Raw genomic sequence first — 24,491 nt, 5'->3', positions numbered from 1 at the left:
TTGCGTGTGCGGGAGGGGCCCTAGAGTTGGAAGAGACCCCCAGGGCCATCAAGTCCAACCCCCTGCAATGCAGGAACACACAATCAAAGCACTCCGGGCAGATGGCCATCCAGCCTCTGTTTAAAAACCTCCAAAGATGGAGACTCCACCACACTTCGAGGTAGTGCATTCCACTGTCCAACAGCCCTGACGGTCAGGAAGTTCTTCCTAATGTTTAGGTGGAGTCTCTTTTCCTTCACCTTGAACCCATGACTCCGTGCCCTAGTCTCTGGAGCAGCAGAAAGCAAGCTTGCTCCCTCCTTGACATGGCATCCCTTCAAATATGTAAACATGGCTATCGTGTCACCTCTTAACCTTCTCCACCAACCTAAACATCCCCAGCTTCCCAAGTCTCTCCTCGTAGGGCATAGGATTCCAGACTTTTGACCATTTTGGTTGCCCTCCTCTGGACCAGTTCCAGCTTGTCAATATCCTTCTTGAATTGAAGTGCCCAGAACTGTACACAATATTCCAGGTGAGGTCTAACCAGTGCAGAATAGAGAGGTACAATTACATCCCTCAATCTAGACACTACACTCCTGTTGATTCAGCCTAGAATCACATTGGCTTTCTTGGCTGCCACATCACACTGCTGACTCAAAGAGTACCTCAGGGCATGGGCAAAGCCCCTCTCCTTCTTCAACGTATTTATTACCTGCCACCAGCATATTTAGGATCAAGAAGGGCATGGGATACTGGGGGGAGATTTCCCCTGACCTTTGCCTCCAGTTGCAACCACTCATTCTGCAGATGGGACCACTTCAAAGAGTCACTCCCCCCACCCCACCCCTTCATGACCAGCTGGAAGGCTGAGGGGAGGGCGGGACAGTCCCTACGCTTAGATCTTTGGGTCCTGCCCTTAATGCAGCTTTGCCCTTAGAGGCTTTTAACGTGCCAAAAATATGGAGGGACGCAGCTGGATTAGGCACTTGAACAGGCACAAATGCAACATCAAGCCGGTCTCTTTAAGTGTAGGTCTAAAACACCAGGAAAGGTGGAAATTATCCTTGGAGATTCTAGAGGATTGATGGCGAACCTTTTCGAGACCGAGTGCCCAAATTGCAACCCAAAACCCACTTTATTTATCACAAAGTGCCCACATGGCAATTTAACCTGAATCTTGAGGTTTTAGTTTAGAAAAAACAGTTGGCTCCGAGGCGCGCGTTACTCTGGAGTAAGCTTGGTGAAGCGACCGTGCCACACTTCGAAGGGGTGAATTACGACCCTAGGAGGGTTTACTCAGAAGCAAGCCCCATTGCCAGCAACCAAGCTTACTCCCAGGTAAAGGATCGTGCCCAGGCCAGCCTAGATGTGTGTATGGGGGGGTGATTTTCCGCCCCCTACATGACGAACTCTGTGCACACATGCCCACAGAAAGAGCGAGTGCCACCTCTGGCACCCATGCCGTAGGTTCGCCACCACTGTGCTAGAGAAACATCAGCGACAAAATGTGGGGTGTGTAAGAGGCCAAGCAAGAAGGGCAGCGGTCCGGGAGACGGGCGGGAAGGCCCCCAATGCCCCACACGTCCCTTTGCAGGACTAGCAGAGGTGCAAAAGAAACCGCAGCAACAACCAAGCCTAGAACATAAATGCAGGGGTGTTCCCCGTGCGCAACACAGCTCTGTTGCACAGTTCTGCAGCTTGGAACATGAAATAAACCAAATGGGGTGTCCTGGGCACCCCTCCCTCTTTTCGGGGTGGGACTTTTTAGAGTTTAAAATGTTTTATGGTTTTGAGGATAGGGTTTTATGATATGGGATTTTATTATGGCTTTTATTGTAACACACCCTGAGACTGTAGTAAAGGGCAGGGAATAAATCTAAATCATCATCATCATGAGTGATGATGAAGGGGGATATTGACAAGAAGGACATTGAGAAGCTGGAACGGGTCCAGAAGAGGGCAACCAAAATGTTTAAAGGTCTGGAATGCATGCCTCACGAGGAGAGAAGTAGGGAGCTAGGGATGTTTAGTCTGGAGAAGAGAAGGTTAAAAGGTGACGTGGTAGCCATGTTTAGGTGTTTGAAGGGATGTCGTGTTGGTGAGGGAGCAAGCTTGTTTTCTGCTGCTCCGGAGACTCAGACCAGGAGTAATGGGTTCGAGGTGAAGGAAAAGAGATTCCGCCTAAACATCAGGAAGAACTTCCTGACCGTCAGGGCTGTTTGACAGTGGGATGCACTGCCTCGGAGAGTGGTGGAGTCTCCTTCTTTGGAGGTTTTTAAAGAGAGGCTGGATGGCCACATGTCAGGAGTGCTTTGATTGTGTGTTCCTGCATTGCAGGGGGTTGGACTTGATGGCCTTTGGGGTCTCTTCCAACTCTATGATACTATGATTATGTGTTCCTGCATTGCAGGGGGTTGGACTTGATGGCCCTTGGGGTCTCTTCCAACACTATGATTCTGTGATTCAAATCCAAGAAAAAAAACAACCACACAAACACTATGAATTGTCGAAGGCTTTCACAGCCGGAATCACTGGGGTTAGGAGCTGGCTGGGAGCGGTATGTGGTCTAGCAGTATTATCGAAATTTTCCTCTGCTTATCTGTGGCTGCCATCTTCTGAGGATCAGATCCTCTGAAGATGCCAGCCACAGATGCAGGCGAAACGTCAGGAGAGAATGCTGCTAGACCATGGCCATACAGCCCGGAAACCACACAGCCCCCCACACAAAGACTACTGCAATAACAACTTGTAATAAGAGTCAAGAGAAAACAACATTTATCCGTGTGTACACAACAACACAATACCACACATCAAACCGAAATAACCTAGCACAACAACGATGCACTGGAAAAACAGCCAACGCAATTCTGCAACCGGAAAATCAGGTAGGTCCAAACGTAATGCAGTTCAATATAGGTAAGTGTGTTGAATAGCAACAGGATTCTCCACTATAAGTGAACTCTTCAAGCAAGTGAATTCTTCAAGCAAGAATATGACGGGACGAGCCAGATTTTCTTGCTGTTTCACAGTTCCAAGACTTCTTCATCAGCAGTGCAAATTATTTAAGCCTGCCCATTCTTGGGTTTTTTAAGACAATATTTAAATCCCAATGAATTCCAGGCGAGGCACTCAAGGAATCTGCCAAAAAGTATGCTCAGTTGCCTATATTGAGCTGCATTAAGAACATAAGAACTTGCCTGCTGGACCAGACCAGAGTCCATCTAGTCCAGCTCTCTGCTACTCGCAGTGGCCCACCAGGTGCCTTTGGGAGCTCACGTGCAGGAGGTGAAAGCAATGGCCTTCTGCTGCTGCTGCTCCTAAAGCATTTGCAATCTCAGATCAAGGAGGATCAAGATTGGGAGCCATAGATCGACTTCTCCTCCATCAATCTGTCCAAGCCCTTTTTAAAGCTATCCAGGTTAGTGGCCATCACCACCTCCTGTGGCAGCATATTCCAAACACCAATCACACGTTATGTGAAGAAGTGTTTCCTTTGATTAGTCCTAATTCTTCCCCCCAGCATTTTCAATGGATGCCCCCTGGTTCTAGTAATGTGAGAAAGAGAGAAAAATTTCTCTCTGTCAACATTTTCTACCCCAGGCATAATTTTATAGACTTCAATCCTATCCCCCTCAGACGTCTCCTCTCCAAACTAAAGAGTCCCAAACGCTGCAGCCTCTCCTCATAAGGAAGGTGCTCCAGTCCCTCAATCGTCCTCGTTACCCTTCTCTGCACTTTTTCTATCTCTTCCATATCCTTTTTGAGATGTGGCGACCAGAACTGAACACAGTACTCCAATTACGTTTCATAGATGTTGTTTTCTCTTGAACTTTATTATAAGTTATTATTGAAGTCTTTAGGAGGTTCAGTTTTTTCCTAAGAGGATGCCCACCCTATCCTTGGGTCTCCTGTTCAGAAGATCAGGCAAGCACACAGAGGCCGGTGTGTCTGATGCATATCTATGGCCCCTTCCGCACATGCAGAATAATGCACTTTCAATCCACTTTCAGTGCACTTTGTAGCTGGATTTTACTGTGCGGAATAGCAAAATCCACTTGCAAACAATTGTGAAAGTGGATTGAAAGTGCCTTATTCTGCATGTGCGGAAGGGGCCGGAGGCTCTCAATACATCCACTTTCAATACACACAAAACAGGGAGGGAGGATCCATTGAAGCCCCCCCCCCTCTGAATTTCCCTGGGCAGAGGTCCAGAAAAAGAAACTGAATGCCGGAGCTCGAGGCACCCGAATCGGCCTGCGCTCGGCTCTGGCAGCATCTGCCTCCCCTAACAAACCTCGGTCTGGATAACTGGACATTGCTAGAGGGGAAAGGAGGCTTGATTTATGGGCCCAGGTCAAGAGGTCAGAGGTCAGAGAGAGAAAGAGGGGAGGGGGCCACATGGAAAAACCACTTCCCTCATTAAATATTTACCAAGCGAGCAGCCCTAGCCCTCGGCTGGGCTTTTTGCAAGCAGGCCTCCAACGAGGGAGGGGGGAAGGGAGACAGACCCCCGGGGGGGCTGGTGGAGGGTTCCAGGCTCAGACCCCCACGTGCAGAAGACACAGATTTCATGCATGCCTTGTCCACAGAACCTCAGAACATCCGGCAAGCTGTGATTTGCCATCAATTAACAAATAAATACTATCTAAACTATAAATATTTGTTCTGGAAAATGCATACTTAGCATGGGTTTTAGAAGAAGAGGAAGAAGAAGAGTTTGGATTTATATCCCCCCCTTTCTCTCCTGTAAGGAGACTCAAAGGGGCTGACAATCTCCTTGCCCTTCCCCCCTCGCAACAAACACCCTGTGAGGTAGGTGGGGCTGAGAGAGCTCCGAGAAGCTGTGACTAGCCCAAGGTCACCCAGCTGGTGTGCGTGGGAGCGCCCAGGCTAATCTGAATTCCCCAGATAAGCCTCCACAGCTCAGGCGGCAGAGCGGAGAATCAAACCCAGTTCCTCCAGATTAGATACACGAGCTCTTAACCTCCTACGCCACTGCTGCTCCTGCAACGGCCAGCATTCCCATCCAGGCAAGTGGCCCGAATTCTGGGACATTCAGCTGCAATGCGGACTAATGTCGTCCAACAGGTGCATGAAACGGAAGAGTGTGGATTCTCCGGACTGGGTTAGCGGCCCCCTAGAGCAGCAAGGAGCATGATCCCGCAGGCAGACACCCCCCTCCAGCCCCACAGTTTTGGTTTATGTAGTCCAGGCACCCCAAACAGAGAGTCAAGCAGCCGTGAACAGGACCGCCGTGGGCTGCTTATTACAACTGCCAAGCGGGACTGTCATAATGCATAGACTGCCGGCTGTGTGGTTAAGAAGGCTCCAGCAAAGACTGTACCTATCTGAGACTTTAAGGAAAACAATTAAACTGAACTGGAAAAACTCCTCTATGTCCTTTTACCGCTGTGCTATAGAGAGAGTCTTCTAACTTCCTACTGCATCCGTGTATGGTTCTCCAGTTGCACAGTGGCAGATAGGAAGGCGCCTCCAAAGGGCGATCACTACTGCACAGAGGATTATCGGCTGCCTTCTCCCCTCCTTGGAAGAACTCTACAATTCCCGAAGCCTAAAGAAAGCCCAAAATATTCTGAGAGACCCGTCTCATCCAGCACACTCTCTTTTTGAACTGTGACCATCCGGCAGACGATACAGGTCTATCCAAACTAGGACAAAGAGGCTTAGAGACGGCTTCTACTCTAGAGCTGTGGCGATGCTGAACTCCGCGGCTTCGTGTCGATGTGTTTGGGGCTGTGTCGGGATGGGTGGAGGAAGGGGAAAGTGAGGGTGGGGTATGAGTCTGAAATTGTGGGCATCGAGGAATGCTGCTGTACATTTCGTTGTGCGTGCGCAATGACAATAAAATGCTTAATGCTTATGTAAGGCTTACAGCTAGCCAGTCAGCTCTGCGAACCCCTTCCCGGTACACGCATCGTTCCGTTCCGGCCGTGTGCAAGGGGGGGGGGGATCTCAAGAAAAAAGCCTCTCAAGTGCTGCATGGCCAATCTAAAACCCCTGCAAGGGGGCATGGAGGGAAAACCAGGAAAACCACTACACCTCTTGTGGGTGTGATGCGCAAGCCAAAGAAATTGGAGCTGGAGGGCCGGAGCCAACACTCGCTTATCCCCAGAGGAAAGCCGGGAAGATGGCCGGAGGGGCCCCAGCTCGACCAGCCCAACCAAAGTCCTCCCGGCCCCGCCCCCCTGGCCTCCTTGTCGTCCGGTCCCATTGATTTCACACAAGGAGTCACGGTCAGAGTCCACCGGCACCGAACGGCCGAGATTCTACGTGAGCCTTCCTCGGCTCAACAGCCTCTCCAAAAAGGGTCTCCGAAAACCAGAGTCAAACAAACAACCACCACCACCTTTATTTGGCATTTTAAAATAGGTTCTAGAGAGGGGTAGGGAACCTGCGGCTCGAGAGCCTCATGCGGCTCTTCTGCCTTTGCACTGTGGATCCACGAGCAGAGCCGCCGGCCCCATCCTTGCCCGCCCTGCAGGCAGCAGGGCAGGCGCACCAACTGCCCATGGTCGGCTGGGCCGCGCCACGGGCTTCCCCTCTCGCCCGTCCCGTTGGAGCTGGGTGGGCGCTTTCCCAGCTGCCGGCGAGGCCGAGCAGCCGGCTTCATCCTTGCCCGCCCCATTCTGAGAGAGAGCACTGAGGGGTTAGGTAGGAAGGTACTGGGTTAGGTAGGAAGGGCAGGGTTAGGTAGGAAGGTACTGAACCCTCTGCTAATGCAGCAGTTGCTTCTCTGAGCAGCAGTGGCGTAGGAGGTTAAGAGATCGTGTATCTAATCTGGAGGAACCGGGTTTGATTCCCAGCTCTGCCACCTGAGCTGTGGAGGCTTATCTGGGGAATTCAGATTAGCCTGTGCACTCCCACACACGCCAGCTGGGTGACCTTGGGCTAGTCACAGCTTCTCGGAGCTCTCTCAGCCCCCCAACCTACCTTGCTGGCAGGGTGTTTCGGTTATGGGGGGAAGGGCAAGGAGATTGTCAGCCCCTTTGAGTCTCCTGCAGGAGAGAAAGGGGGGATATAAATCCAAACTCTTCTTCTTCTTCTTCTTTCCCTTCAGCTGTACCAAGTGGCTGTCTGGGCACAACCCAACCAGCTGCCCACCTAGAGCAGAGGGCCCCCATGCCCTGCAGGGAGTCCACTTGCCCCCAGCCACGCAGGTGAGGACGGATGGCCACCCCCCAGGCTTTGCACCTACACTGCAGGGGTATTGCTTGGAGCTGGTGAGCAGTGGCATACTTCGGGGAGAAGAGTGGGAAGAAGAAGGAGGAGGAGGAGGAGGAGGAGGAGGAGGAGGAGGGGGAGGAGGGGGAGTTTGTATATATATCCCCCTTTCTCTCCTGCAGGAGACTCAAAGGGGCTGACAATCTCCTTGCCCTTCCCCCCTCACAACAAACACCCTGTGAGGTAGGTGGGGCTGAGAGAGCTCCGAGAAGCTGTGACTAGCCCAAGGTCACCCAGCTGGCGTGTGTGGGAGTGCCCAGGCTAATCTGAATTCCCCAGATAAGCCTCCACAACTAAAGCGGCAGAGCTGGGAATCAAACCTGGTTCCTCCAGATCAGAATGCACCTGCTCTTAGCCACTAAGCCACTGCTGCCTATCCCTGGAGTCTGTGCCGCGGCCCCCATCGCCGTGCCTCAGCCGCTGTCCAACTCAAGCCCACACATGCTCCGCTTTGGGTGGGACCGGGGCAGAGACTGGTTTCTAGGTCCTCCTTAGCTGGCTGCGTCTGCTCCCCTCAGAACCAGAACTGGGGGCTGGGTGGGACCCGAACCCCCCCCCCGCCCCGAATTCCCTTCCGACTCCTTCTCTGCTTGAAGTCAGCAGAACCCCGTTCACAAGTTACAGCACCTAACAATCTGCACACAGCACGCACTTGATTTTTCCTTACGTGGGTGCAGAACAATTCTCATGTTACAGTCAATGAACACACAACAGAATGTGCCGTATAAGATCCGCATTTATCTCAAGCCGTTCCTTCATTTCATTGGCAACCCCAACACTGCCTGACCCTTTCCTACAAACCAACAGACATACACAGAAGCCGCGCCCGTGTTCACTGTAATATGAAAACATGGCTAGCCATTAGCAGAATTAAAGAGCCAGAAACTAGAAGTGGGGCGGAATGGAGATGACAATATTGGCAGGGGAGATGCGGGCTGCCGGCCCATACGCTTCCCCTAAGAAGAGAAATCCTACCACACCCAGTTAGATTTACTCCCCGAGTACTGGAGCAAAATCAAGTCTGGACTTTCCCTAGAAGCTAAAATGACTAAGCAGAGACTACTGTACTGGTAGCTACCAGACCACGGCCACACAGCCCGGGAAACCTACAACAGCTCCCCAATTCCGACCACGAGAGCCTTCGACAAGACATCGAGACTGTCGTATTTTGGTCACATTATTCCAGGCTCGCTGGAAAAGACAATAATGCTAAGAAAACTGAAAGGCAGCAGGAAAAGAGCAAGGCCCAACATGTGATAGACTGCCGATCTCTGTTTGCAAGACTGAGCAAGCCCGTTAATGATAAGATGTTCGGGAAGCGACTTGACAGCAGCCCCTTTCGGGGGGGGGCAGGTGGAGGCAGGAGAGTAATATGTCAGAGCAGAACTAAATACAGGGAAGAGGTTTGCCCAGTTAGTGGAAGCAGGTCAGGTAGACGAAGATGAACGACGCGCACCTCGCCAGCACACGGGGGTGTGAAATAGAATCGGAACATCTTCGGGGTCAGAGAATCAGCGGCGGCAGCGCAAACCGCTCAGGGGGGCTTCCAACAAAACAGATCGGGCATTGAAAGTCCAGCACGGCCAAGCAACAGTGGCGTAGGAGGTTAAGAGCACGTGTATCTAATCTGGAGGAACCGGGTTTGATTCCCAGCTCTGCCACCTGAGCTGTGGAGGCTTCTCTGGGGAATTCAGATTGGCCTGTGCACTCCCACATACGCCACTTGGGTGACCTTGGGCTAGTCACAGTTCTTTGGAGATCTCTCAGCCCCACCCACCTCACAGGGTGTTTGTTGTGAGGGGGGAAGGGCAAGGAGATTGTGAGCCCCTTTGAGCCTCCTGCAGGAGTGAAAAGGGGGATATAAATCCAAACTATTCTCTTCTTCTTCAACGGGAAGGACCAAACCCTTTCATCTCCCCCATCCTTGAAGAAAGTCTTTCATTTCACAGGGCTCATTTCCAGTCTCAAAGTCCCGTCAGCTGAACATTTTCCCCGGGGAACAACCCGTGGAACTCACCCACACTGTGAAAAGTCGTGCTGACCGCCTCCCCTTCACCCTTCCCTCATTCATGCACTCACACTCAACGCCAGCTCAACTCTGCAACTGGGACTAGAGAAACTCTGGCTTGTGCAGGGGGGTCGGGGGTGGAGCGAGGTCTTTGTGGGGCTACCCCGGTGGCGGGGGAGGGGTCAGACTGAAGGACAAGAAGAGCCCACTGGAAAAAGGTGAGCAGTGGCAGGTACGCACCAGGAAAGCCCCCAGTTCCAACCAGTGGTGGGATCCAAAAATGTTAGTAACAGGTTCCCATGGTGGTGGGATTCAAACAGTGGCGTAGTGCCAATGGGGCTGGGCGGGGCACGACGGGGGCGTGGCTGGGCATTCCGGGGACGGGGCGTTAATAATTTCTCTGTTACTGTCAAAAACTCTTACTGTAAAAAAAAAGTTCCTAATTTCCAGCTGGTATCTTTCTGTCCATAATTTAAACTCATTACAGCAAGTCCTATCGTCTACTGCCAACAGAAACAACGACTTCTCCTCTCATTGACTGCCTGTCAAATACTTCATACTTTCAAATACTTTGTTTCTAGGAATCAAAAGAAGGATACTTTCCTTAAACAAGGAACTTGACCATATTACTAAAACCTGTTTTTAAAACAGCCCAACAGGGAGAATTATCCCATTTTCGACCTTTGCTAACCAGCCACATAGGAAACAACAGGACTTTATGATTTTTGGACCTAATGGGATTTCTAACGGAAAAGCAGACCCGATTAGCAACCCCCTCTCGGCACACACAAATAATGAGTAACCCACTCTCGGGAACTGGTGAGAACCTGCTGGATCCCACCTCTGGTGCCAACCCCTTTTGAGGAAGGTCTCTTGAACGCTTTCAAACCCATGTGGCGACACAGAGCCACGTTTTGAAAAGGAGCGAAGAAACCGGCTTATGTGGCAAAAAGGAGAATCAGTGGGTTGAAATAGAAGGAAAGGCAGAGTTGAGGTAGCTTGATTCTAAGCCCATATGAACCTTAATGATCAACAAGGTAAGCATTCGAGAGCCAACTCCTTGCGTTGCCTTCATTGGGTTTCTGCCGACAGATTATTCCCAGGGCAGTCTTAGCACATGGCCTGCCTGGGCAATTGTCCGGAGATCCCAAGAGCATAGGGGCCCCTGTATGCAAGCTGTGATTAGCCATCAATTAACAAATAAATAGTATCTAAACTGTAAATATTTGTTCTGGAAAATGCATACTTAGCATGGGTTTTAGAAGAAGAGGAAGAAGAAGAGCTTGGATTTATATCCCCCTTTCTCTCCTGCAGGAGACTCAAAGGGGCTGACAATCTCCTTGCCCTTCCCCCCCCCCCACCACCACAACAAACACCCTGTAGGGCTGAGAGAGGTGGGGCTGAGAGAGCTCCAAGAAGCTGTGACTAGCCCAAGGTCACCCAGCTGGCGTGTGTGGAAGCGCACAGGCTAATCTGAACTCCCCAGATAAGCCTCCACAGCTCATGCGGCAGAGCGGGGAATTCAAACCCGGCTCCTCCAGATTAGATACACGAGCTCTTAACCTCCTACGCCACTGCTGCTTTTACTAAAGATAACGAACAGCATTAATGCTATCCCGTTCAAAAGTTTCTGTGGGTTAATGTTTGCGGAACAGGATGTTTTTAACGTCGATTTTGTTGGAAGTACCAATTAATGCAAGTTTAATTTTATCGACCGTTTACACTTTTATTTCTAGGAGTGGCTGCGTGGGTAGGGGCCCCAGGGCACTGCTTTGGCCGGGCGGGGGGCTGTAATGCTGTTAAAACGGCCCTGCTTATCCCCACAAAATCTTGTTGGTCTTTTAAGGCGCTAGAGGACTTGAATGTGGATTTTGCTCAAACTCTTACACAGCAGGTCCGGGCAGCAGGTGGAAGGTTTCCCTCAACGGCTTTCAGGGAAACCTCTGCAGATCTGCCTTCTTCCCATTTTGGAGGGGGCGGTTTTGGGGCAGAAGAGCCAGGACTTTATCTTACAGCCTCATTCACGGCTTATTCCCATAGGGAGGGGATTCTAAGGCGTCCAAAGATGGGGATCGTGGTCCGTAGTTTTGTAGTTCCTGCAGTTAATCCTCTTGGTCGTTTATTCTCCTTTGCAGTTGTGGTTTGTAGCTTTTGCAGATAAACTATGTAGTCTATCCCTTGTGAAAATTTTGTAGTGTTTTCTAGCTTAGGGAGTAGTTAGTTTGTAGGCTTAGAGTCGGTGCTCTGATTTTTGTAGCGTTTAGTCACTAGCTGCCCTTAGATGATCTGTTGTGGATGCCATAGGGCAGAGATGGCAAACCTTTTTGAGACCGAGTGCCCAAATTGCAACCCAAAACCCACTTATTTATCGCAAAGGGCCAACACGGCAATTTAACCTGAATACTGAGGTTTTAGTTTTTAAAAATGGTTGGCTCCGAGGCGTGCATTACTCGGGAGTAAGCTTGGTGGTAGTCGGTGGCTTTGCTTTGAAGCAACCGCCAGACTCTCTTCCAATGGGTGAACCACTGCCTCTAGGAGGGTTTAATACTCCAGAAGCAAGCCCCATCTTCGCCAGCAAACCGAAAGTTTACTCCTCAGGTAAAGGATCAAGCGCTTTTAGTTCCTTCCTCCTCCATGAAAATCAGTGGGGTTTAACAGGGTTACCTACACTGCTTCTCCAAAACTAGGTCTTAGGTTTAATGCTAATAATCGAGCCCAGCGGCCCAGGCCAGCCTAGATGTGTGGTGGGGGGGCGACTCTGTTTGCGCGTGCCCACAGAGAGGGCTCTGAGTGCCACCTCTGGCACCCGTGCTATAGGTTCGCCACCACTGCCTTAGGGCATAGGTCAGTGGTGGCGAAGCTATAACATTCCAGATGTTCATGGACTACAATTCCTATAACATTCCATGTATTGTAGTCCATGAACATCTGGAGTGCCATAGGGTCGCCACCACAGGCATGCGCCATAGTGTTGTATTTTGCTTGAGCCAGCAGGTGTGTTAGTGGGGTGGTTGTTTACGATGTTCTATTGTTAGGTTATGATGTTTAAGATGTTACGATCTGTTATTTTTGATGTTTGATATTTACGTTCATCGATGCCGTGGTTTTGCTGTTTGAGATCTGTTGATTTGATATTTGCTGTTGGCATTCGATTGGTTTTTGACGTTGTTTACTCGTTGTTCACCACCCTGAGCCCTACAGGGGAGGGCAGAGTATAAATCAAATAAACAAAATGAATAAAGGGCCATTCTTGGTACTGGGCAGTCTCCAGAGGACACCTTTGAAATCCCCAGAAGTTATTCAGAGAGAGGAAAAGGGTGTTGTTGGGAACAGATGTGGACTTTGGGGCAGAATTCCTGGGCCAGGGAGTAGGGGCAGAGCAAGGGGGGGTGGAATAACGCAGTCTGCTTCATGTTCTCCTTCCTGACCAAGGAACCCGGTTCAGATGTAACCGGGGAAAGTCTCTTAAGAGGGGAGCACAGTGGTTAGAGTGTCAAACGAGGATCTGGGAGATCTAGGCTCGAACCCCTCCTCTGCTACAGAAGCTCACCGGTGACTTGGGGCCAGTCACACGCTCTCAGCCTGACCTACCTCACAAGGTTGTTGTGAGACAACAAAATGGAGACAAAGGGCATGAGCGGCGACGGGTCCCCTCTGGGGGTATAAATGAAGTCAATAAAAATTTTAAAAGGCCATTGAGTCCAGATTCTAAAGTGGCCCAGTTGTACCACTGGTGGGAGGGGAAACTGAGTCGGTTCTAGCTGGTGGCAACCCAGAGACACTCATTGGGAATTTGGCAACCCGGCACTGCACACAGATGGGAATTTGGGTTTTGCACTTCTTGGTCACATCTACTAACACTGTCCTCTATCACTGATAGAGAGGAAGATCGGATCAATTGGTATGCCCCTTGACTCCCTTCTACCTTTAACTTGTTCAGAATCGTCTAAATTGTTAAAACAAAAATTGTTGGTGAGAGAATGGAACTCTTTAACTCTGGCAGCGAGGACAATTTGTTCACCTTTACATCTATCAACCTCCTTACAACATAACAGAATGGCCTCCTATCGGTATCATCTGACCCATCCAGATCAGAGATTTTGCACTCGCTCGCTTCAATGTTTTCCCTTCTGCCATACCTCACGTTTAGGTAGATATAAATAATCTAGAAAATGTGCAAAAGGCGCTGCCTGCGGTGAAAAGTGCAAAATCAATTAGAAACATTAACTCAGCAATTATTCCGTTGTCCTAAATCGGGCAAGTATTATGGAGTCAAATACTTTGTAGGTTGCTTTCTATGATACCCTAAGCGAAATTGGACAAACTGCTAAGCAGACTAGTGTTCTTATTAAATAATTCTGATGCTACATTCTGTAAAATGGCTGCGAACTTTCTGCTGGAGATATCCCATAAGCAACAGTATGCATGAATCAACTTCATTTGCTATATGTGGCAAGTTTGCATTTTGATGCGATTTAGATGTGATTTTATACTGTTTGTGCCAAATAAAGGCTAAATGAATGAATGAACATCTACTAACAGATCTCTGACCCCAGAGCGAAGATCAGACCCCACTCCACTCCACACGCCCCCTCCCCCCCAAGTCCCTATGGCCTCCTATAGGGCAGCAGCAACGATCCACAACCCAAAAATGCTTCTCTAACTCCAAAGCGGACACGCAGCCAGAAAGGCCCACAGCGCCCCAAAACAGTGGGGGGAACGGGAGAAAATAAATAGTGGGGCCAGGCAGTGACGGAGCATGGGGTGCCAGTTAGGGAAACGGCCAGCCGTGGCAGGGAAGGAGGGGGACGTGGGCATTTCTGTGGGTCAGAGGGAAAAAGGGACCCATGTGCTGCTGTGGTCGCGCTTGGGAGACTAAAAAGGCTGGGGGGGCGCTACTGGAGGAAGCGAGACGCCCCTCTGGCAGACAAGATCAAGGGGTAGGGAGGGGGATGACACACGGGTATGGACCTCTAGGCTGAAAGGCAGAGTCTGAGCCCAGCACTCCAGGATAAGCACCATACTTCATTGCTCGCCAGCATGGCTAACTGGGCCAATGCTGGCGAGGGGGCTGGATGGGAATTGTAGTCCATAACATCTGGAGTGCCAAAGGTTCGCCACCACGAGAGGCAAGGATGGGGCTACGATCCTACTGGGGGGTGAGAAAAGGGTCCCCAGCAGGGCTGCGGTGTGCTCCTGAGCCCCCCCCCCCACTCTGAGGCCGCCCTGCCTTCCGGGGACCTGCCCTCCCTCCTCGTTCCGGGAGATCTCCAGTCCCCGCCGGGAGGTTGGCAGCCCTCTTAAGGAAATGTTTTCATAATAAGGGGGGTAAGGAAAGGGGAGCATTAAGCACCGGGAGGGTCGGGGGGGGCTGGAAAGGGGGAGAGACGCCTGGGGAGGATCGACTGGGGGGGTGGGGGCAGAATCCCGACGGGGGGGGCCTTACCTGCTTGAACTGCTCCCTCGGGGAGGGTCCACTCGTGCTGCTGCTGCGCGGCCGGGGGCTGCGGGGGCGAGACGGGGCGCGGGGCGTAGCGGGGATCCCCTCCCGCCGCCGGGACCCCCACCTCGGGGCCTTCCTCCTCCTCCTCCTCCTCCTCTTCCTCCTCCTCCTCGTGGGACCCCTCCTGGTCTTCCTCGAGGCCCCCCCCGGGCGACAGGGCGCGGACTGCGGGCAGAGCCCCGACGGCGCGGCCGGCGGCGGGGAAGAGGCGCAGCGCCAGCGGGGGGGCCGCAGGGGGGGCCCGGGGGTCCGGCGCCGACCGCGGGGGCGGCTGCTGGGCGCTGCCGGGCCCCGATCCCGCCGCCGTCGGGGCGGCCCGGCGCAGCTTCTGCTCGAGGCGCGCCGCCTGCGCCCGCTGCAGGTTCTCCATCACCGCCTCCAGCCGGAGACCCCCGGGGGCGCCCACGCCGCGACCCCCCGACGGCGAGAAGGCGGCGGCGGCGGCGGCAGCCTGGCGGGGGGAGGAGAGGAAGGGCCGGCCAGGGGTTGTAGCGTGGGGAGCCTCCAAGAGACCCCCCCCCCACGACACCGAAGAGGCAAGGGCAACGCCCTCTCCGGGCACCCCCCCCCCCCCAAAAAAAAGTTGGCCGGACAAAGCCCGCGCCCCCCTTTCATGAATGCAGCCGCCTCTCCCCCCCACTCCGGGAGCCTTTGGGGTCCCCTTCGGCCGGATGGAGCCCCCTTGGGAAGCTGGTGACCTCCCCTGAAAGCCTTTTGGGGTCCCTCCGGGCCGGGTCAGAGCCCCCCCCCAGCGAAGCTGGGTGACCCCTCCGGAAGCCTTTTGGGGTCCCTCTCCTGCCGGGCCGAGCCCCTGGAGGAAGGTGCGACTTCTCTCCGGAAAGCCTTGGGGTCCCTCTCCGGGCTGGCCTGAGCCCCCCCCCCCCCTGCGGTGGTGTTGCGGACCCCCCCCCTCTCCCCCGCTTACCAGGCTGGCCTTGGTGGGCATCGCGGCGTTCTCCACCATGTCGCTGGGAGCCGGGGAGGGGGCTGGCCCCGCCGCCCCTCTAAGCCCCGGGAGCCCCCGGGAGGCGCCCCCCCCGGCCCGCGCTGCCCCCGCCTCATCCGTCGGACTGTGGTGGGCAATTCCTGCGCGCCTCGCCCGGCTGGGCAGCCCCTGGCATTGTCATCATTGGGATTCCGCCCCGCTGGGGGTGGGGGTGGGGGGCAGGTCGGGGGGGGGGAGAGAGCTCGGGGTCTGCCTGCGCGACCTCCTCCTGTGCCTCCTCCTCCTCCTCCTCCTCGGGGTTTGCAACAAGTGGCCAGCGGGAGGGAGGCCTAGGGGTCGGCCTCCCTCCTCCTCCCTCCCCTTGGCTGGCCTACCCGTCTGGGAGTGCTCCTTCCGAGGGGCCGGCTTGGCCGGCTGAGGACCGCGCGCCTGTCGCCCCCTGCGGTTCTGCAACCAGTTTGCGCCCAACGCGAGAGTCCCGGTGCACGTGTGGACGGCCCGCCCCCGGGTCAGGCTATGGGGTCCAGCTGGGGCAGGTGGGACTTTTGGCCCCGGGGCTTTGGAGCCCGGCCTGGTTGGGGGGCTGGGCGGGGGTGGGAGGAGAAACCGCTGTTTGCTGCCCCCCCCCCCAACTCCCACCTTGCAGTGTGCCGCCTCCCCGAGGGGCAAGAAACCAAGCAACCTGGGGGCGGGGGGGGGGCGCCTTCCTCATTGGAATGGTGGCCCAGGAGTCCAGAGATATACGGCCCAATCCTGACTCAGTCTGGCCTTCCTCAAAGGGTTGTTGTGGGAATAAAGTAGGGCAATTACTACTGGTTGTGGCCCACCTGCCCTGGGGGGGAGGAAGAGGGGCGACGTCTTGTCGTGGCCCAACCCTAGAGGGGGAGCGGTCTGGAGGGAGGTTCAAAGGAACCAGAGGGGGGAACGCAGACACCCCAAATGGGGGGGGCAGATCTTGAACGTGGGATCTTCTGCGTGCAAAACATCCCCCCCCCCCCCGCGCGCCAAGACCCCACCTAAGTGCTGTGCTTGGTGCAAAACTGTAATCCTGCACAAATGCCATTTTGAAACTTCCTGGGTGCGGAATGAGCATATGGAACGTTTTCCTGCAAGCAGGGCGGATCTCGGGGTGGCCTACACTCCAGGCAGGGCGGCTACGGATCTTCAGAGGGCAGAGACCACGTCCCCTGGAGCAAACGGCTACCTTGAAGGGGAGACTTTGTGGCCACGAGAGAGCCAGCCTGGGGTAGTGGTCAGGGTTAGGGTTCAAGGGAGTTTGTCAGCCACCTGGAGTCTCCCTACAGATCAGTGAGGCAGGATTTCAAAGGGGATCATGAAGAAGAGAAGATGAGTTTGGATTTATATCCTGCCTCCTCCCACCCTAAACCTCCCCTCCCCCCCACACACACAGTGGTGGGATCCAAAAATGTTAGTAACAGGTTCCCATGGTGGTGGGATTCAAACTCTGGCATAGCGCCAATGGGACTGGACGGGGCATGACGGGGCGTGGCCGGGCATTCCGGGGGCGGGGTTGTGGCAAGGACGCAGCCTCTGCACCGGTCCTTGGGCGGGAAACAAATGCACGCAGGCGCAGGCTGCCAGGCACGCCGGCGCACCTCCTGCTAGACCGCTTCAAGTTCTGCGCGCACTACTGCTGAGAGGAGGGGCGTCACTAAGGCAAAAATCACATGGCAAAATCACCCATTAGTAACCCCCTCTCGGCACACACAAATAATTAGTAACCTGTGAGAACCTGCTGGATCCCACCTCTGCCCCCACCCCCACCTAAATCTACAAGAGCTTTCGAACCCAGAGCCGGCAAGCAGCAACTCCCATTGTGGCTGCCAGATTGTCACAGTGGATCCGGGAGCTGTTGGGGCAACCAGACCAAACTGTATTTTCTGCACATTTCAGCCCCCAATTCGAGTCACCCCCTTCCTTTTTCGCTGGTCACTTTCAGCCAGTCTACAACAGAAGTTAGATAATAATACCTCTAAAAATGCCAGGTTTGTTAATACTGAGGAATATAAAAAGATCTGCACGGAGCCACGCGCTGCCACCATTTCTCATCCCGTCTGCCTTGACTGTGTGCTTCCCGGGAATCTAGCGTATCTAGGGTGGGACAAGCAGGGAGTCTGCCCCGGATGCCATTTGTTGGGGGTGCTTTGGCCACCCCTTTGCAAGGCAAGAAGTGTCACGCCTCTTCCTCCAGACTGCGCCCCACCAGCCTTCTCAGAGACCTGGTCTACCCATTTCTGGTCTACCCATGGTTGAAAGCAACAGGCTGACCTGGTCACCGGAGAGCTGGTTACCCAGATGAGAAAGATCTATTGGGTTTTTAAAAGATAAAGTTTCCCCTTCAGTCGTGTCCAACCCTGGGGTAGCGCTGCAAGCAGTGATTTTATGGGCAAGCCCCTTTTGCGAGGTAGTTTGCCATTGCTTTCCCCGATTGGGTTTTTGGGGTGGTGCAATTTCAGTGCTCATTTAGGGCATCGTTTTCTGTCGATATGCCCCTCAGCGCAGCTGCCTAGATCTTATGCTGCGGACCCATCCAGGTCGATGCTGGCAGTTCCAGCCCCGTAGCGTTCCCTTTGCGTGTCTGGTTTGGAAGAAGAAGAAGAAGAAGAAGAAGAAGAGGAGGAGGAGGAGGAGGAGGAGGAGGAGGAGGATGATTTGGATTTATACCCCACCTTTCTTCCCTGTAAGGAGAGTCAAGGTGGCTTACAAGCTCCTTTCTCTTCCTCTCTCCTTCTGAGGTAGGTCGGGCTGAGAGAGTTCTGAGAGAACTGTGACTAGGCCAAGGCCACCCAGCAGAAATGTAGGAGTGTGGAAGCAAATCCAGTTCACCAGATAAGCCTCTGCCACTCATGTGGAGGAGTGCGGAATCAAACCCTGTTCTCCGGAGGAGGAGGAGGAGGAAGAGGAATTTTATGTCTCCATTTTCTCTCCTGTAAGGAGACTCAAAGGGGCTTACAAACTCCTTTCCCTTCCCCCCCCCCTCAACAAACACCCTGTGAGGTAGGTGTGGCTGAGAGCGCTCCGAAGAACTGGGACTAGCCCAAGGCCACCCAGCTGGCGTGTGTTGGAGTGCACAAGCCAATCTGGTTCACCAGAGAAGCCTCCGCAGCTCAAGTGGCAGAGCAGGGAATCAAACCCGGTTTTCCAGATTAGAGTAGAGAGGAGAAAGGGATCCATCTGTTCGTGGGAGCGACTGCAGAGGGAGGGAAGGCAGATTAGCCCAGCCACCCTAAAAGTATCTTCTGCGGATAATTCTCCCTTCTGACACTCGGTGGGAAAAGACGGTGCCTCCTCTCCTCCTCCACTGGCACATAATCCATAAGGTAATCTATATTTATAGAGTGTCGGTTGGCCAAAGGTCTCAGCGACTGGAGTCTATTATTTACCTCGACTTGACACAGACATTTTGTTGTGAGTAAACGCAGCCAGAGAGTTGGAGGGGAGGTTTCCAGGGTTGGTATCTGAGAATCTGCGCTGGACATACTCAGAGGCGGACTGAGCCTAAATGTCACCCGTGGCGCAGGGGCGTAATGCCCATTGGGCAAGGTGGGCAGCTGCCCAGGGCACCACCTTGTGGGGGGGGCATCAAAATGCAGGGTTCGTTGGGGGGTATTTTCAGTGGTTTTCCATTTGTGGCCTGTAGGGGGTGCAGTTTTTAGGCTAGGGGCACCAAAATTTCAGAGTATCATCAGGAGACTGTCCTTATGCTACCTCCCACGTTTGGTGAGGTTTGGTTCAGGGGGTCCAAAGTTATGGACTCCCAAAGGGGGTGCCCCTATCCCCCATTGTTTCCAATGGGAGCTAATAGGAGATGGGGGCTACAGTTTTGAGGGTCCATAACTTTGGCCCCCCTGACCCAAACTGTACCAAACCTAGAGGGTAACATAAGGACAGTCTCCTGATGATACGCTGAACTTTTGGTGCTGATATGTCTAAAAATGTACCCCCTACACTCACCAATGTCCTGGTGCAAAAAAATTTGGTTGTGGTGGAGTGGCCACCCATGGGGGGGGGGCATCCAACTCATGTTTTGCCCAGGGCTACAGTTTGCCTCGTTACGCCCCTGCCGTGGCGTGACCGGCTCCCCACCCCCCTTCCCCCCGCATCCCCGCCTAGGCTGCAACCAACATTCACCAAGAGTACAGTCTTCTTGGATGCTTGGAAAACTATTTTACCATCGATATAAGATGGCAAACTATTTTCGATATATCTTAGCTCAGTCATCTATTTATTTTTTAATGTACTTTCTCCCCAATGGGAACCCAAAGGAGTTTACGTCATTCTCATCTCCTCCGTGTTATCCACGCACCAACCCTGTGAGGTAGGCCCTGGCCAGGAGCCTGTGGCCGTTTCTACAAAAACCTTTAAAAACATTTTGAGGCAGGAAATGAAATGTTTCCTCCACGCAGCTTCACATTGGTTTTTCTACCCCTAGTGTTTTCTTTGAAGCCTCAAAACATTTTAAATGAATGTCCCTTTAAAACAGGTCATTGATAGAAACATTTTCAAAACGTCTTCAGTTGTCCGGGCAACCTGTTTAAGACATTTCTTATCCCCCCACCCCCCACCCCCCACCCCCCGGTGCCATCACCAGACTTCCTCCTTGGTGCCATTTTCTGAGCTAACTCTGTTCCCCCTTGCCTGTTCATTTGCACCATTTCGGGGGGGGGGGGGTGTTTAATTTGGGAGGGGGGCTAATCTTCTATGCTTGTAGTAGAGGAGGTGCAGAGAATCGTCGCACGAGGCTGTGGACCATTGAAACATCAATTCTACATCTAGCTCAAAAAAAGAGAGAAATCACAAAAATGGCTGCTATGGATTGTTTTGAGGAGTGAGTATGGACGTCTGTTGTGGTAAAGCGGGGGAGGGGGGTTGAAAATGTATTAGAAACGTTTTCAGTGATTTGTGCAAAAAAGGCCGGCGGCTGGCACCAGGACACCCAGTCGGAGGAGGAGGAAGAAGAAGAAGAAGAGGAAGAAGAGGAAGAAGAAGAAGAAGAGGAGGAGGAGGAGGAGGAAGAAGAAGAAGAGGAAGAAGAAGAGGAGGAGGAGTTTGGATTTAGATTCCCCCTTTCTCTCCTGCAGGAGACTCAAAGGGGCTTACAATCTCCTTGCCCTTCCCCCCTCACAACAAATACCCTGTGAGGTAGGCGGGGCTGAGAGAGCTCCGAGAAGCTGTGACTAGCCCAAGGTCACCCAGCTGGCGTGTGTGGGAGTGCACAAGCTAATCTGAATTCCCCAGATAAGCCTCCACAGCTCAGGCGGCAGAGCTGGGAATCAAACCCGGTTCCTCCAGATTAGAATGCACAGCTCTTAACCTCCTGCTGCTCTCTTGAGAAAGAAAGGAGTTAACTTCTGGAGGTTTTAGTGTCAGACTAAAGTTCTAATGTTTGTATTTCCTTTGCCTGCCCTGCTGATAAGAAAAACATGGGCAGGCACAAAAGTTGAGTAAGGAAATAGGGAGGAGGCCGCTTTTGAAGAAGACACTCTGCGCAACTGTTTTTTGCCCCGGGGGTGTGTGCGTTGGTGTGTGTTTGTGCTGCTCGCTTCACATTTCAAGCATTCCAAGGGGAAACAGTTGCTGTTCTCGTCGTTGTTTATCATTTATTTCATTTTTAAGCCTTTTGAATCCCCCTTTCCATCTGATCAGGGTCCCCCAGGCGAAACACATAAAAACATTTGACCCATCGCTGTTGCCGTATCAACGCCAACGAAGATTTGCAGAGTATATCAACTCTTATTTGATGAAATTGAATTTTGTTTTTTTTACTTAGTTCTCAGACTCAGCCAAACCGATGTGGGAGTCTAAAAGTAGTAAAGATAAGAAACAAACCAAACTACTTGTTTACCAGAATAAAGGACAGAAATGAAGAAAAGGGTTTGGTAAAAGGGTTGGATTAGACTCTTTTTTTCTTGGTTAGTTGTAATAGAGAAATAATGTATGAACAATTGTATGTATATTTTTAAACAAGAAAGACTATTGAATTTTAAAAAAAAAGATTTGCAGAGCGATAAGCGAGGTCTGTTTCTTCTGAAATAATCTTCCGCTTCTCGTCTTTGAACCAGGTCGTAAAAACAGGCAGCGGCCGTTGTGAAATTCCACGAAACAAGGAAATGGCATTTAGAAACCCCGCTGGCTTCTTCGGGACCAACGGGGGTTTGTCTCTGTGGCCCCAGAAAAGCTCAGGGCGGAGAGATCTGACCCCCCCGCCTGCCCAGCCCCTCAAACAAGGTCTGGGTACCCGCATTCCCGTAAGGCCACCGGACATGACGGGGCATGTTGTGGAAAACCACTGAGATGTGCAGACAGGTGGGAAAGGGGAGGGCGCTGGTGGACGAGGTAAACCAGACCCTGCAGTGGGAGGTCTGGAGAATATCAAGCAAGCAACAACATCTCGACTTGTCCTGCCGCCACCTTCTTGTTCATTTCTGTTTCTACCTGTTATCTGCAAGTTTTTGGTGTTGTGGGATTTTGGAGTGTTGTGGGGTTTCCGGGCTGTATGTCCGTGTTCCGGTAGCCTTTTCTCCTGACATTTCACCTGCATCTGTGGCTGGCAACTTCAGAGGATCACAGCCACAGATGCAGGTGAAACGTCAGAGGAAAACGCTACTGGAACGCGGACGCACAGGCCGGAAACCCCCACAACACTCCAGTGATTCCGGCCGTGAAATATATCGTCGAAGGCTTTCACGGCTGGAATCACTGGGGTGCTGTGTGGTTTCCGGGCTGTGTGGCCGTGTTCTAGCAGCATTCTTTCCTGACGTTTCGCCTGCCTCTGTGGCTGGCTGTCAGATCCTCTGAAGATGCCAGCCACAGATGCAGGCGAAACGTCAGGAGAGAATGCTGCTAGAACACGGCCCGGAAACCACACAGCACCCTTCAACAATACCTTGCGGTTTTCATTGCATTTGCCTTCTTGAAGTCAGGAGGGCAGGATTCGGTGCCCATTTTATAGACGGAGAACCTCAGTTCCCAAGTAGCATACTGCAAAGAGCGGTCTTAAATCCAGGACACCGGCAAGAAGACCCTGGCTGGATCAGACCCAAAAACCAACATCCTGTTTCCTTCCATGGCCAACCCTATACCACTGGCAGGCTTTGTAAACAGCACAAGTGGGCAACAGTTCTCTGCTGGTACTTAGAAGCACACTGCCTTGAGACATGGAGGTTCTAATTAAACATAGGTTATGGCTTATAGATCACACAAACATAGATCATAGCTTATACCTGGATTTGTCCAGCCCTGTGATAGTGAATTCCACAAGGTACTTATTTGTTTTATGAAAATGACTCTATTGCAGTGGTGGTGAACCTATGGCACGGGTGCCAGAGGTGGCACTCAAAGCCCTCTCTGTGGGCACGTGCGAAGAGAGCCCCCCCCCCCCCAACATCTAGGCTGGTCTGGGCCGCTGGGGTCGATTATTAGCATTAAACCTAAGACCTAGTTTTGGGGAAGCAGTGTAGGTGACCCTGATAAGCGCTGTTAAACCCCACTGATTTTCATGCAAAGAACTAAAGCGCAATCCTTTACCTGGGAGTAAGCTTGGTTGCTGGCAATGGGACTTGCTTCTGAGTAAACCCTCCTAGGGTCATGATTCACCCGTTGGAAGAGTTGCACGGTTGCTTCAAAGCAGAGCCACCGACTACCACGAAGCTTACTCCCGAGTAACGAACACCTCAGAGCCAGCTGTTTTTTTCCTAAACTAAAACCTCAGCATTCAGGTTAAATTGACGTGTGGGCACTTTGTGATAAACAAGTGGGTTTTGGGTTGCAATTTGGGCACTCAGTCTCGAAAAGGTTCGCCATCACTGCTCTATTGCTCGAGGAGTTCAGTGTGAACTTGTTTGTTTGCCCGATTGTTCGGCACCTTCTCATTTCCCCCTCTTTTCTTTGTGATGGGAACTGAGAGAGTGGGTTGTGTGGTCCACAGTCCCTTCCTGCAGGACCCGTCCCAATGGGTCACCTTGTCTGGAACTTGGCACCCACCCATCAAAAGTTCAATTTGTACCTAGAAAGCAATCCAATACAAGCCTACTGAGAATGCTCCTTAGGTCTATTCAATGGGGTAATTCCAAGGAAAATATTCTTAGGGTTGCATCTGTACCCAGGAGGAAACATAGAAACACAGACCTAGAAGGGGCTCAAGGGTCATCTAGTTCAACCCGCCTGCACAACACAGGAAATTCACTACTGCTCCCCCTCCACTCCCCCAGGGACCCCCGCTCTATGGCCAAAAAAAAGGCAAAAACCTTCCAGGATCACCAGCCAATCTGGCCTGGAGGAAAATTCCTTTCTGACCCAGAAGAAGAAGAAGGAGGAGGAGGAGGAGGGAGGAGGAGGAGGAGGAGGAGGAGGGGAGGGGGAGGGGGAGTTTGGATTTATATCCCCCCCTTTCTCTCCTGCAGGAGACTCAAAGAAGCTGACAATCTCCTAGCCCTTTTCCCCTCACAACAAACACCCTGTGAGGTGGGTGGGGCTGAGAGAGCTCCGAGAAGCCGTGACTAGCCCAAGGTCAAGGTCACCCAGCTGGCATGTGTGGGAGTGCCCAGGCTAATCTGAATTCCCCAGATAAGCCTCCACAGCTCAGGCGGCAGAGCTGGGAATCAAACCCGGTTCCTCCAGATTAGATACACGAGCTCTTAACCTCCTGCGCCACTGATCAGCATTTCCCTGGGCGTTTAAGAAAGCACCACGAGAACTCTTCCTGCCCACCCTATCACAATCTGCCTAGATTCACAGAATCGGCCTCTGCTTCAAAACCTCCAGGGAAAGAGAGTCTACCATCTCCCGCC

The 24,491-nt window shown here is 52.5% G+C and overlaps 1 protein-coding gene across 1 annotated transcript in view; it reads right to left on the bottom strand.

Annotated features, from left to right (window-relative positions):
• The window catches only part of ARID3C (AT-rich interaction domain 3C), a 105,050-nt gene extending 89,351 nt beyond the window's left edge, over positions 1–15,699 (bottom strand). The window contains exons 1-3 of the mRNA XM_048503287.1: positions 15,661–15,699; positions 15,376–15,546; positions 14,679–15,104 (exon numbers count right to left, since the gene is read on the bottom strand). Of these exons, the coding sequence (XP_048359244.1) occupies positions 14,679–15,104; positions 15,376–15,546; positions 15,661–15,699 (636 nt within the window). The remainder of the gene's footprint in view (positions 1–14,678; positions 15,105–15,375; positions 15,547–15,660) is intronic.
• Between the last annotated feature and the right edge of the window lie 8,792 nt (positions 15,700–24,491).

This window comes from Sphaerodactylus townsendi, linkage group LG07 (assembly GCF_021028975.2).
Source record: "Sphaerodactylus townsendi isolate TG3544 linkage group LG07, MPM_Stown_v2.3, whole genome shotgun sequence".
Lineage (NCBI taxonomy): Eukaryota > Metazoa > Chordata > Lepidosauria > Squamata > Sphaerodactylidae > Sphaerodactylus > Sphaerodactylus townsendi.
This window is presented reverse-complemented; position numbering and strand designations above follow the sequence as displayed.